The sequence below is a fragment of the Ornithorhynchus anatinus genome, chromosome 7 (assembly GCF_004115215.2).
Source record: "Ornithorhynchus anatinus isolate Pmale09 chromosome 7, mOrnAna1.pri.v4, whole genome shotgun sequence".
Taxonomy (NCBI): Eukaryota; Metazoa; Chordata; class Mammalia; order Monotremata; family Ornithorhynchidae; genus Ornithorhynchus; species Ornithorhynchus anatinus.
This window is the reverse complement of record NC_041734.1, coordinates 44186943-44200859: the sequence shown is the minus strand read 5'-3', so window position 1 is coordinate 44200859 and position 13917 is coordinate 44186943. Positions and strand designations below refer to the sequence as shown.

General features: G+C 48.0%; 1 protein-coding gene and 2 long non-coding RNA genes across 11 annotated transcripts in view; 1 reads left to right on the top strand and 2 right to left on the bottom strand.

Annotated features, from left to right (window-relative positions):
• Positions 1 to 1378, bottom strand: part of LOC114813201 — a 44059-nt gene extending 42681 nt beyond the window's left edge. The window contains exon 1 of the long non-coding RNA XR_003760848.1: positions 1029 to 1378. This is a non-coding gene — a long non-coding RNA (uncharacterized LOC114813201). The remainder of the gene's footprint in view (positions 1 to 1028) is intronic.
• The window catches only part of BCL6 (BCL6 transcription repressor), a 47021-nt gene that overhangs the window by 22869 nt on the left and 10235 nt on the right, over positions 1 to 13917 (top strand). The window contains exons 1-4 of one of the 8 annotated variants that reach the window (XM_001512172.4): positions 1971 to 2119; positions 12104 to 12142; positions 13180 to 13351; positions 13682 to 13903. In XM_001512172.4, the coding sequence (XP_001512222.2) occupies positions 13191 to 13351; positions 13682 to 13903 (383 nt within the window). In that variant the 5' untranslated portion in view covers positions 1971 to 2119; positions 12104 to 12142; positions 13180 to 13190. The other 7 variants (XM_007669034.3, XM_029068593.2, XM_029068592.2 and 4 more) reach the window with 7 other exon arrangements.
• Positions 5186 to 9816, bottom strand: LOC114813199. Of its 2 annotated transcripts, none has more exons than XR_003760845.2 (4): positions 9748 to 9816; positions 8780 to 8989; positions 6692 to 6867; positions 5186 to 5405 (listed from the first exon to the last, which is right to left on the bottom strand). It is a non-coding gene; the product is annotated as an uncharacterized LOC114813199 (long non-coding RNA). The 2 variants fall into 2 exon arrangements; XR_003760846.2 differs by lacking the exon at positions 9748 to 9816 and adding an exon at positions 9354 to 9439.

The window sequence follows — 13917 nt, the reverse complement described above, 5'->3', positions numbered from 1 at the left end:
ATTCCCAGCTTTGGGAAAAGCAAACCAACCAACCAACGAGACCCTCATAACATCCCTCCCTATAAGCTTCTGTTGCCTTTTTTCAAACCAAAGACAGATGCTTTTCAGAGTAAGGAGAGAGAACACTTTCAGTGCCCCGTGTGATCGTTTCGCTCAACTGCCTTAACTTCTTATGAGATAGGACAGGCAGCAGGTACGCCTGGAACCCAGCAAGCATTTCTACAGCCCTCTTTCCCCTACCCCAGCACAGCTAATAACACTTCGAGAACTTTACTGAGAAACAGCACGTGTTTGATAACTTTATATATAAGGGCTAAAGACCCTGGGAAACTCATCCGTAATTTAATGACTAGCCCAAAGGAATCTGATCAGCTGAGCTCAGAACATTCTGAACCTTTATGGTTCACTGGTCCACCAATTTGATGGTTAATTGTTGAGAATTATGAAATGGCATTTTCCCCTTCTCACATGTAAAAAAAAAAACCTATAAAAGAAACCTGGTTACCTCTAATATGGGATAAGTAGAAGGGGGAAAGCCCTAACAACATTTAAATAAATAAGAGAAATCAGCCAATTTGTACAATCAGGCCAGTGAGGCGATCCAACCTGAAATTATGCTTTGCATTTGCTTTCATAAAAAGGTGAAGACCCCCTCGTTCCTCTCCTTGTTTCCTCTCTCGCCCTGCAACAAATCATCAGAAAAGTGCAGAGAGCAGCTTTGCATTACAGCACCGCCTGTTCCATAGATAAATGCAGAATGCGTGATACTGGAGTCTCCTCCACTGGCAAAACAAGGCCAGATCTCTATACGTGGATTAAGTGATTTAAAAAAAAAAAAAGTCCTTGGTCTGAACTGAAAAAGACCTGAAAGGAAAAAAGCAGAAAATTCAGACGGACATGTATTTTTGGTCGCATGATTCTGTAAACATACACAGACACACTCTCTCTCGCACGCATGCATTCATACATATTACAACATGAAATGGATTTCATAAGTCAACAATAACAAAAAAAAAAAGCAAACCCACCATTTACAGTCCTGGAAAGGAAAAAAAACAAACCAAAAACAACCCAACATAATCCTCTGAGAATTTTGTTCAAAGCAGGCTGTTCCCCCTTTAGAAAAAGCCCAGCCAAAAAACGCAGCAGGAAAAAAGGGGGATTAGGACTACGACCAAAAATTAAGCTTCTTTCAATAAAATAACAATAAATAATAAATCCCCATTAAAAGTATGAGCCAAGAGGTTAAAAATACACCTACAAGAAAATCCAAATTGAAGCCGTGATCCTTGGGTCTATATAAAACCAAAAACTTGCAAAAGGCAAAATCAGAAGCAAAAACCAAAACCAAAAAAAAAAAAAACAACAAAAAGCCACACCAGAAAAACAAAAACCAACGACTAAAACAAAGAAAAATGCAAACAAAAAGCCCCACCAAAAACAAAAGCGCTCTGCAAAGCTTTTTCTCATGAAATTCTAGATGGAAAGCTCTCTCTGCCTTGCGTGGTGTGTTTATTGGTTTCATCTACCTGCTCTCTATACAGACATATATACTTTTTGCCATGGTGCAAACCTCTTGCCCCCTTTGGTGCATTTAGCTGGTGGAGCTGGTGGGGAGAGAGGATGTGTTTATGGGCGCGAGACAGGGAATTAGCCCCGGACCCCGGGCAGGCGGCGGGCGCTCCCCCCTCTTATGTCACCGAATAGCAAATTAGTTCTCAGAATTCCAGAGGCCGAGCTCGGCTACATTGAAGCGCCTACGTCACAGAGGAGGGGCCCACGTGACAGCCGTCGAGGCGACCGTACCATCTCGGTCGGCCAGCAAGGGGGACGCGGCCCCTCGCTCTTTGCAGCCCCTCGCCCCATATCTTCACGATGGTCCTCACGCCACGGAGGCGATTTTTCTCTACCGGGGGGAGTTTGGAAACCCCGATTTGGGGGGTCGCGCGGGAGGGAAAGCCGGGCCGGGAAGGACGGTCCTGACAAGGGGGCCTCCCCTGCCCTGTTGCAGTGGTAGGGTCGGCCGCTCAAATTCCGAGAATTGGGCTGTGTTGATTCTTAGAACTGGGGTTCTTAGAAGTGGTGATGCAAGGAGTTTCTAGGAAAGCCCGGAGACCAGGTGATTATTGCTGCTGCTGCTGCCGCTGCTACTCCTCCTCCTCCTCCTGCTGCTGCTGCTGGTGCCGCTGCCGCTGCCGCTCATGATCATTATTTTACCCTTTAATTCTTTTTATTATTTTTTTTTTTTGCTCTCGCCAATTGCTCTGGCTCCAAGTTTCCTATGTATATCTATTGATATCAATATATTTTTCTTTCTAGCAGGTGTTAAAATAAATGCAGATGATTAGTCCCCTGTCTCCCGTTCTAGGTTATAGATTTTTTTTTTTTTTCCTCCTAGTGCTCTGAAAGAGATCGGGTGTTTTTTTTCTTTCTCGTGTTGTTTTGGTCTTTGCAAAGGAGGTGGGGGAGAGAAGGAGGGAGGGAAGGTGAGACTAGAGAGGGTGATGTTTTGGGGGTGATCCGTGAATGTAGGGTGACTGCCACCAGATGGGCAGGGAGAACACGGGTTTTAGAGCTGCTGCTTGCGGTGTTGCTGAATTTATGTGGCTTTTTGCACCGGGTTGATTTTTTTTTTTCTTTTCTCCTTTCGGTTGCGATCTGTCTTCTCTTTCCCGTCCTTCTCTCCTCTCTCCCTTCCCTGTCCCTCGTAGCCGCTTTTCTCCTCTCCTTTCCCTCCTTTCTCTTTTGCTCTCTCCTTCGCAGCCCCAGCGGGCGAAGAGGCTGATTGCTCGCTGCGTTGGTTGGCTCTCTTCCATCAGCCTCAGCCGTTTAGATTAAGTGACACCGGGCGGAGCAGAGATTTTTTTGGGGGGGGGGGGAAAAATGTGCAAGCAAACTCCTTGGTTTTGTCATGATCCCAGATGAAGTGTCGTTCTCTAATTCCATTTCATGGCCTGGCTCTTTTTTTTTTTTAAAGAGACGAATGTCCTTTTAAAATGCCTTTTTTTTAAAATTTTTGCATTCAAACATCTTAAGCGTTAATTTTCTCATTGCCTTTAGGGAAGGGGAACTCCTGGCTGCCCCTCTAATCCGGGGAAGGGGGAGGATGGGGGTGCACCTGCAGAGGAATTTTGTGTGGGGGGAAGGTTCAAGGGCTTTGACAGGACAACTAAGTGGGGTAGGATGGGGTGTGGAAGGGAAAAGCACTCCTCGCAAGCGGTGTTGTTGTGTTTTTCGAGCGCTGCGTGACTCTGGGTTGCCTTCCAATGGCTGGGTGTTTTTTTTTTTTTTGGTGTCTTATTTATATATAATAGATACAGGGGAAATTGCGGGATTGAGTGTAGCAGACACACACCAGGCTTCAGACTACTAGATTGACTGGTTGTGTCCCACCCCCTCTGACCTCCCTTTTCTTTAGGGGGAGAAATCCCCGCAATTCTTACTTACCCAACAGAGGAGGATTGTTCGCAGCGGGTTTAGCGCTCTTTGGGAAGCAGGAGGGAGCGTGATCCCTCTGCCAGTGACTTTGCAATCTAGATTGTGAGGCAGTCGTGTTTCGGCAACCTGTGGATGTCCCTGACGACGAGGACTAGGGGACGATATGGCGGGATTGGGAAGAGATTAGCGGGAATGGGGACTGTTGTGTCACGATGTTTTGGGTGTGTGTGTGTCAGTTTTTTTTTTAAAAAAAACTGACTCGGGAGAGCCAACAAGTTGCCATGTGTAATAATGATCATGCAAAATGTCTCTTAGAAATGAATATTCAACACCGCGGTTGACTTTAGATCCTGGGAAATGTGACGCGCTCTTATTAAATCACTAGTTGAAAATGGAATCCTTTGTTGTTAATATTGCCATAAGTAGAGTTAACACCCCCCCCCCCTCATTCTCTACTACCCAAAGCCACTGTTATTACAAAATTAGTCAGGCTAAGAGGTGGGAGCGGATATGACCAGGGACTGTTTTGGTTTTTTTTTTTTGGTATTTTTTTTTAAATAGTGGGAATGGCCCCAAGTGGGAAGATCTGTGTGTGTGATGCACCCGCGCGTGAGAATGTGAAGAAGCATCGTTAATTCCGTCATTTAGCCCCCTGCTTCTCCGAAAGGAAACAGATCTAATCTTTTATGGATTTTTCAATTAGTTTATGGTCCCGAAGAGGGCAGCCTGCGACCGATTCCTCTTAAGGAGAAAGAAAACACTTAAAGTGTAATCGGGAATGGTCTGAAAAGTGGGGCAGGCAGGAGAAAGGGGGCAAGGAAGGAGTAGAAAGCCCCAAGCTTATAAAAGCGTCTTAGAAATAATGGTCGTGGCTTTACCGTCATGATGCTACCGGCTTCCTCTTCAAAGACAGATAGCTTCCTTTATTTTTCCCTGCAAGGTGTGTGTGGTTTAAATAAATAACTTCTTTAAAAAAGAGGACGGGGGGAAGGAGCCCCATACGGCAAGGGACAGGTCTCTATTTTGTTCACTATTTACTACCACAACCTTTGGCATAGGGACAGAGCCTCGTAAATCTGCAGCCCAAGTTGAAGTTCATCTGGCCCCTGTCCACACGCTATTCCTGGAGGTAGCGGCAGCAAACATGAGCTCTAAGGAGCGAGCCGAAGCACATTCCTTTCCTTTTTTTTTTTGAGAAGGCTGGGAGGGGGTGTGGGGAGATGGAAGTTTTGGCTTCTTTAGAAAACTGACGCCTTGGGCCGTCCTTGCAAACGAGGCCCTGGTGGAAAAGAAAAGATTGCTTTGCAGATGGGATGGGGGGGGTGGGCTCTCCAGTCCATCGCCATCTCTTCTTTTTTTTACCCCCCCCCCCCCCGACCCACTTATAAATAGCAAGTCTTGAATATAAAAGGCCATCTAGTGCTCGTTGCCGCAGGATTGTAGATGGCGATGATGGAGGTTGTTTATAAAAGGGATCCCAGTGACTTTGGGGGGTGGGAACAAATACAAAGTGGTATTTGTTGCCGAATTGTACTTTCCAAGCGCTTAGTCCGGTGCTGTGCACACAGTAAGCGCTCAAGCAATACGATTGAATGAATGGATGTGAATGGGACCCGTTTGGAGATCTTCTGGGCCCTGCCTTCAGGAGCGGGCCCGTGTCCCAAGAAACTGGTTCTGACCCGTGCGAGGGTTTGGTGGGGGGAAGGAGGGGAGACAGATATTTAAGTCGAGGAAAGGTTGCCAACTCTGCGGGGCTGTTTGCCGATGCCTTGTTGAAGAGTTCCAGTTTGGGAATACAGTATTTGGTCGGGCGAATCGGAGTCGTGACGATGTCAAAATTCCTCCTTCCCTCCCTTCCAGCCCCCGACACCCAAGCCTTAACTTTTTTTTGTTTTGAAAGGTTGAAGGTTTGGTAGAAAGAGCAGCAGCGACCTCCGTCGGTTTTCTGAGATCTTCCGCTCGGAGGCCTGTTAAGCAGAAATCCAAGAGTCAGGAATGGTTTGAAAACTTGGGAAAGCTGTATTAGGGGGAGAGAGATTTTTTTCTCTCCCTAGTTCAGGAATTTCAAGAGGGAGGGAGATAGAGTGTGTCTTTTTAAATTCCCTCTACGGCTGATCTCCCCCTACGAAAAAATAACTAACCACGCGTCTACTTTTCCACTACCGTAGGAAAAGGGGAGGTAGTGGGTATTCGTGACGCGGTGTCTTCAATCCAGTGTATCTCGTTTAACATTTTTCTAAAATGCTAGGCGTATGTGGGGGAGGGGGAGGGTGTGGAACTGGGCCAGGCCAAAGGAAAGACGCATATTGTAGCCCACGAGGGTTTTCCGGGGGTGGGTGGGGAGGGGGGAGAGGGCAGACTTCGGTTGGTGCGGTTGGACGGCGGTTCTGCTGGACGGTGGGGAGCAGGAGCGGTTACAGTTGCGCGGCCTACGCAGGACCCTCCGCGCAACAAGTGGGACGGGGAGAGCGCCGGTCCTGAATCCGAGGCAGAGGGAGCTTTTACCCTCCCGCCTCCACTGCCTTCCATCAATCCATCAACTGGTGACTTGTGCAGAGCACTGTACTGAGCGCTGGGGAGAGGACGGTGAGGGGGGGACATCGCTCCTGGACGGTCAGTTTTGAAGTGTTTCCCAGGACGCTTCTCTTCCCCCGCCGACCCCTTTTTAGTGACCACCTGTAAGGTCGCGTCCGAGGGGTCGGCGGAGGAAGGGATGGATGGGAGGGATTATTGGAAATACCCTGGAAGAGGGGCTCTTTCTGACAACTTAAGTGTGGGCGACTGGACGTGCGGGGCGTGCGGGGAGACAGAAGGAAAAAAACCATCAAAACAAACAAACAACCCTCTTTTTTCTCCCTGCCCCCTCCCGGTCCAAATTCCAGGACTCTTCGAAGCCCTGTGATTGGAAAGCACGCACACACCTCTCATAAAGTTGCTAGAGACGTCTTCAAAGGTAGACTGACTTGCCTCGACCAAGTTATGGGGGGTTTTTTGGTTGTTTTTTTTTCCTTGGTCTCCCCCCTCCCCCTTTTATTTTTTTTTTCCTTCCACGAGTTGATGGAAAAAGAAATAAAAAGTGGAAGAGGCTTTAAGCTGGGCTCAGCCTGCCACCTAGCGGCCGCTCCCTAGCACGGCGCCCCGGTCCGGGCCAACTAGCGGATCTCCGTCGGGGCAGGGCCCGCCGATCCCGTTGTGCCTCCAATAAGGCCCTGCCAAACGCTGTGGCCCCTTCATCCCCGAGGAGTTAACTGACCTTACGGGATGAGCTGTCCACCGGTGAAAATGACCACCACTCGATCATGGAAGGGGGAAGCTTGGAAAAAGGGAAAATGAGGTCCAGCTCCTTGGAGCTCCACGCTGCCCTTAGACCTGTGCGTTGTTCCCACGCACTCAACCTGCCGTCCATTATCCACGGGAAATAAACTGGACCTAGAAAAGAGTGACGGAATTTAAGGAGGGAGGGAAAAAACAATTAAAGCATCGGGTATCCTATCTTTTTGTCGGGGGGGAGCTGCAGAAGATTTTTAGTTTCCCTAAGTCTTTTTTTGTAAGATCTCTTGGCTGTGTGTGTGTGTTTTAATCAGCTCTGATTGCCTTTTGATCAGTCTGGATATGATCTTTACTCCCTCGGTCGTTCTCGCAGCCCGCAGGCAGAACAACTTGTACCGTCGCTTATTGAATTTTCTCGGAGACTTTGAAGGCAGGCAGGCAGGCAGGCAGGCAGGCAGGCAAGGAAAAGGGAGGCTTGTGCGTTTAATGTCCACCCCCAACCCCGTCCTCGGACTGTCTCTGAACCAGGACTATTGACTCTTGCTATCCCAAGTGTCTTAAAATCGAATAATGTGGGTCTTTAACCACTAGGGTAGAAAGTCGAGTGCCTTATAGTGGGGTGCCGTCCTCCCTTGTATTAGACAGGACTCGAAAGAGCGTATGCCCACAGCCCTAGTCAGCAGTTAATATACTGGATCATTTTCAGCTGCTCTAACAGCACACGCTATTGGGAGGCTGCCTGTCTTTTGAGAAACGCTCGTGCATTCATTTTGGAAATTAATGCATGGAAATTTTTGAAGTGCTGTCATGTTTGACTCATCGCTTTCCAAGGACAGTTACTTCTTTCCATCTTCATTAACATGAATAAAGAGCTTGGCTACCCTATGTTCAAATAATTTAAAATGTATTGTTGGAGGGGGCGGGGAGGGAAGGGAGTGCTGATGCCTTTTTCAAACGAGGTCAGGTAAACCTTCTTGAAGTTGCCCATCCAAGTCCCTAAATCCCAAACTATTTTTACTTGCCAATGCCCATTCATCTCGTTGATTTCCTGGGGCATTTCTAAGCTAGCATGTTGAGAGATTCTCCTTGGGAAGGGTAGGACAAAATGCCCACGTTTCACAACTTCAAATGACGATAAAACCCATCCCTCAATTTTTGTTAAATTTCCTAGAAGCTTGTTTGCTCACAAAGCAGTGTTGGGCAGGAAATACGATCAAACTGAAAGTCAGGACAGGCGTGCTGCCGAGCGACCTAGACACCAGGCCTACAGGGGAAACGGCAGTGGCTACCAGCGCCATCGAGGCTCCTTTGATGTGCAGTTTTTGCTTCTTTAAAAAAAAAAAGTGTCTGCGCGTGGAGTTTTTAGAACAAAAACAAGGCGGTTTGACCCGAGGCACCCAAACAGAAGCAAATATGTTAATAAATAAAGCTGCTGCGCTTTGGAAACCAAATGTAGCCTTAAACAAACACATGCATACACAACAGGATCGTTTAGCAATGTGCAGTATCGCCGTATTACAGCCTGCAGCTCTCCCTGAGGCCTGCTAGGTGAATCTGCCGCTCCTTACCCATGTCACTCCCCCTAGAAGCTGGGTACTCTCGCCCCTTTTCCTCCGGATCCTCGCTGAAACACTTATTTTTTTCACTGGTTCTAGGCTGGGGAGGTTTGGCCAACCCTGGCTTAGTTCTAAAAAGGGTTTCGACCCCCATCTTCGCAGCCACCTGTTTCAGCAAGTTAGGAAAGTCTAAAAAGCCTGTCCAAGCCTCAGGTAGCTCCTTCTGCCTTAGCTGTGCCAATGCAGCCCTAGAAGAGGGGCACAATAGCTCAGTGCCTGCAGGGGCGCCCCCTCGCGGAAAGTCCGGGGGCAGCAACTCGGCCTCAGTTGGCAGAAGTGCCCAACCCTTTGAGCAGTGCGTTTTCCATCACTTGAGCTTCGCAGCTGGGCCCGGGAAAAGAACCCCGCGGTGGGAAGCAGGAGTGCTGGGTTCGAGTTCCGCCTTGAGCTGACTAGCGTGGGCGAAGACCACACATGCACTCTGCAGTGTGCTGTTCCCTTGCTCGCCTACTCACCTTGCAGTCTGAGCCTCAAAAGGCGCAATCCCGACAGGGATGGAAGGAGAGGGCCAGGGGCAAGCCATTAGAACTATAATCAGTTGCTTTGTCCACCTTGTCGGTCCTGAACCTCCGGGAGAGACTCTGAGGGCATCAGCATCTCCATTGCGTCGTCCACCTGCAACCTGATGGTGGTGATTGAGCCCCTGCTATGTGCAGAGCATTGTCCTAAGCGTCGGGGAGAGGACAACATAAGAGTTAGGAGCCGTGTTAAATGCACGTGCAGGCGTTTTTCCCCATGCCTCTTTCCACGTGCGATTTTTGCACGCGTGCCGTTCCTTGACAGTTAAACGGGGAGGAAGCAAACGTCTTTTGCTTCTTGAAGACAGTGGGCGTCTAAATCAGCTCTTTTGAATTGGATGCTTTCCCCCAAGAGCCGAGTACAGTGCCATGAGCCCCCAGAGAAGGGAGTCGGAGGTGGGCCGAGCCCCAGGGAGGCGGGATTTCGGGGAAATCGGCCTCGGAAATCCCGAGCCCCTTCCCCCTTGGCCACAGCAACTCCGATCCTTGCAAGCTCGGGGCGGAAACCCACCCGAGGCCGGCTTCGCCTTCTTGCAAACGTAGGCGGAAGGGACTTTCAGTTTAGTTTCCCTTCGGGTTGGTTTCTTTGCCGCATTTGGACCCCGGAGTCCGGGCTTCCTCGCCCCACCCCCCCTCCACCTCCATCCCGGGGAGAAACATCAAGTTGCGCCACGTCCAGGGTATTGCCCAAGGCGAGATCAGTCCCTCCCTGGGGCTAAAATGCAAATTTCCAGGCTGGGGAAAAGAGAGCAGCATTAGTAATCTCTTCCCACCCCTCCCCCCCGTCCCACCCTCCTCCCCAGTGCTCTCCCTGGAATTCTGCAGCGGGCAAGGGGAGCGAAGCGTGCAGGAAAAGCTCCCAGGCCGAAGCCAGAAAAGCCCAGCGCTACTTCCTGGAAAGTTACTTCTGTTTGGAGCTGGTGATAGGCGAGAGCGTTCTCTGAAACACGCCTAGTCTCAATCGACTACATTCCGGGAATGAGAGAAGGCTGTGACATCCCCCTTTCTCCTCCCCTCCTCCCCGCCCCCCTCCTTCCTTTACCCCGTAGAGAAAAAAAAATGTTAGCTTACGATGTGCATGAAAAGTTTTATTCTAAACACACTAAGAGATGCTACAATAGCCCCGATCCCGTCACTCATCTCCCCAGGATTCGAGGCGGATGGGGCTCAGAGCCGGCTGTGTCCCTGGGGGTGGGGAATGGTTTGGAGTCAGGTATGGTGGCTTTTTTAATTTTTTCATTTTTTTTTTCCTGGGCGTTTGAGCGAATGGGGGAGTATTACGAGTTTTTGCAGGAATGTGGCTGGTGATGCCTCGCGTCCCACCAGGGGCTGGGGAGGGATTGGGGCGAAGAGTGGTTTGAAAGTGGATTTCCTTTTCTAGTATGCACCCCCCGGCTGGTTAAACACCAGCCCCTCTCCTGGCAGAAATTGGAGGAGAAGGGGAAAGGGAACTTGGGGAGGCAGAGAGCCCTCTTGAAGCAGGAAAACTCCTTGCCAAGGTTCTGTTCCTGTAGCCCTTCTGCTGGAGTCTCTCCCCCGGCTTCCCTCTTTTAGTACCCAGGTAAACGAACCACTCTCCAAAGAGCTTTAAAATGAGCTTCGGTCACTTTTGCAATATCCAAGCTCCCCCTGCTTCTGTTGGATTTTCGTTTGGTTTTTCCTTTGGACAGTCCTTTTTAATTTTTTCCAGACAGTAATGTCATTTGGGGTGACTTAACCGGGCTGCTGAAGAACAGCTGCCCGAAGAGCAGAGTTGTCAAATCCTGAGGGGTGGACCTTGGGAGTTAAATATTCTCTTAAACCCACCCTTTTTCGCGAACCCTGACCTCCCTAGACAGGGCTGCTTACGTAAAGTAAGGCTTAAAAAAGATGGAAGACCCTGAAGATTTATTACTGTCACAGCAGAATTCCCGTTGCTGAGATCGGTGCAGTTTGGTTCACTCTGCCAAGGTGAAATTGCATTGGCTTCCTCTGGCTACTATGTGGTGGTAGCTAATGTGATGTTTTACACGGAAAATACCTTTGTTTTTGCGAATAACTGACCTTGTCTTCAAGCCAACTTCTCAGATCTCTGAAGTGTGGGGAGCTTAAAAGGTGACTCCTCCTGTAAGTGGAAGGGAAGCTTTTGAGTTTTTTGTTAACAAGAACCCTCCTTTGCCATACAGATCCGTTTGGTATTTTTTCCATTTGTTACTGCATGGGGAAGAGGTGGGGAGAAGGGGTTCCGAGGCAGAGGAGGCAAACTTTTAGGGCTTGCTTTCTCTTAAAGCTGGTGAGGTTGTGTGTGGGTGGCACCTGGGCTGTAAAAGAAAGGTCAGAGCCTTTGCAGCCTCAAGGAAACGACTCATTTTGGAGACTCCAGTTAGTAAGATTCAGAGCAGCTTTGAAGATACAAATAGTTTAAATGAATGCCTTGAAGTCTCATTCCGTGCACTAAGACTAAAAGGCAAACTTTATTGGAACAGAAGAGTTTCGGGGAAGAGCGAAATCCTCTGCACGACTAATCATTTACTCTCTTTTTTTATTTGAAAGGGCAGAGTCCATTGCAGTTTAGGAGAGTTGGAACATTTCCCTAAGGAGCGAGACGGGAAATATTAAATTATTGTGAATTTTTCACGGGTCACAGTTAGCTGATGTTTATTTCCCAGTCTCTTAGGTGTACAATTGTATACCTAGCCAAACGTTTGGAATCGTCAGCCAGCAGATGGCATCAGAGATCACAAATCTCAGAAGCCAAGGGCCTGAATTTCTTTGGGAGCTTCAGAAACGGGGAGAAGAGAAAATACTCAACTATGACAGGAACTCTAGGATAGGCTCACTCAAAAGGAGTCATTTCTAAATAGATGTTCCAAGAACACCTCTACATTGTTGGTCCTCAAAGGTTAATACTAATAATGTTAATGATGAAGAAGGGAATTAGCAGCCACTGCTTTTTATTTTCTTTCCTCTATCCCACACAGTCTCTGGCTGTGGTACAGTCTCAGGCTTTGGGAGGGAACTACCCTTTTCCTATTCCCGTAGCTGAGGATGAGAGGGAGGATGTGTTTACATAGTTTCTGATGCCTGTGGTCTCAGTAAGAATGCTTTGGAAACCTGTGCTATCCTGTTGCAAAGCCTCTTACTGTGCTCTTTAAAGAGGCTTTCCACTATCCTAATGTGCCTATCAAAGCAAAACTCAAGACCTGACTTTGAACACAAGAACGCCATATCCCATTTTGCATTCCGAAATCGATTTTCTGTTTGTTTTTCTCTTCCCTGCAGATTTTAGAAGAAATCTTGGACAGTGAATTGAGGCATTGGGTAGGTAAACTTAATTTGATACTTTTTAAAATGTCCTTCATTAGAACCAACATAAATGAGTATTCTAACTCATTACCATCTGACAAAAATCTACATTTTCATAAGAGGAAGGAAAAGGGTGGGGTGGAGGGGGACAGGCCTCTTTCCTGCATCATTCTTACCCCTACCATCATTATCCTAACCATCATCAACTTTCTCACAAATGGTATCTGAGTGCCTACTGCTTGCAGGGTACAACCCCACTGAGAGAGGTTGCATTTTCAAATTCTTTCTTAGACTGCAACCACAGCTAAATAGACACAGAAAATATAATCATGATCATCATCAGTAATATTTACTGGGTGCAGAGCACTGTACTAAGATCATGAGAGCTTTCTTGAGAACTTGTCTGCTCTACGACCTTGGGCAAGTCATTTCACTTCTCTGTAACTCAGTTACCTCATCTGTAAGATGGGGATGAAAGACCGTGAGTCACATGTCCAACCTGATTAATTTGTCTCTACCCCAGTGCTTAGTACAGTACCTGGCACATAGTAAGTACTTAATGAATCCCCTTTTTTAAAGTAGATTAGAATAAAGAATAATTCCTACCTTCAAGGAGTGATCCTGAGAGATAATTAGGTTGCCATTCTTTATGTGGCCCAGTAAAATTATGGACTAGGTGTCCGAAGACTCAGGTTCTTACCCGTGCTCTGCCACTGGCCTATTTGACATGGGAAGGTCATTCAGCCTCAATTTCTTCATCCATAAAATGGAGTTAATACCAGCTGTCTTTACTCTGTAGAGTGTCAACTCCATGTTATACATGAACGGTCTGATTGTCTTTTATCTACTCCATGCGTAGCATAGAATAAGTGCTTAAAAAGCATCGTAATTATAATTTCTCATTTTGCTGATGCAGTAACTGAGATCCAGTGATTACAGATTAGAACTCCTGGACTCACACCCTTTTGCTTAGCCCGCTGAACCAGATTCCCTCCTTTGACTGACTGTAATCAGGCTTTTGGACATGCTCTCTCCCATCCCTCTCTTTCCAGGCACAAACACAATGGCTTTGCCAGCGGACAGTTGCATCCAGTTCACCCGCCATGCCAGTGATGTCCTCCTCAACCTCAACCGCCTCCGAAGCCGGGATATCTTGACCGATGTTGTCATAGTGGTGAACCGAGAGCAGTTCCGGGCCCACAAGACAGTCCTCATGGCTTGCAGGTATGACGACAGACCCTTAAAGAGAATGGGCTGTCGAGACAAAGCCCTGCGTGCCAACATCATGCTTCCCACTAGAAGCGGATATAGTTAACTTAATTCCTGTCCATTCGGAGCCCTAGTAAAGTTAGGCATGCAGGTGGGGGAATTGGCAAACGTAGTGATGCAGTGGGGTCAGGCATGGCTTGGATTGGCTTCCAAGGAAAAATGAGCCTGGAGGAAGGGAACTTCTTGACTAGCCAGTGGAATCTATTTCTAGTCATAAAGGAAAGTATTGGAAGCCCAATGAGTAAGTGACTTTCTTCCCCTGCCCCCCCCCTTTCTTTTTTGCAGTGGCCTATTTTACAGCATCTTCACAGATCAGTTGAAGTGCAATCTGAACATGATTAACCTAGATCCAGAAATCAATCCTGAGGGGTTCTGCATCCTCCTGGACTTCATGTATACATCTCGCCTGAACCTGCGGGAGAGCAACATCATGGCAGTCATGGCCACCGCACTCTACCTGCAGATGGAGCATGTCGTGGACACGTGCCGAAAGTTCATCAAGGCCAGGTGAGCCTCTATCT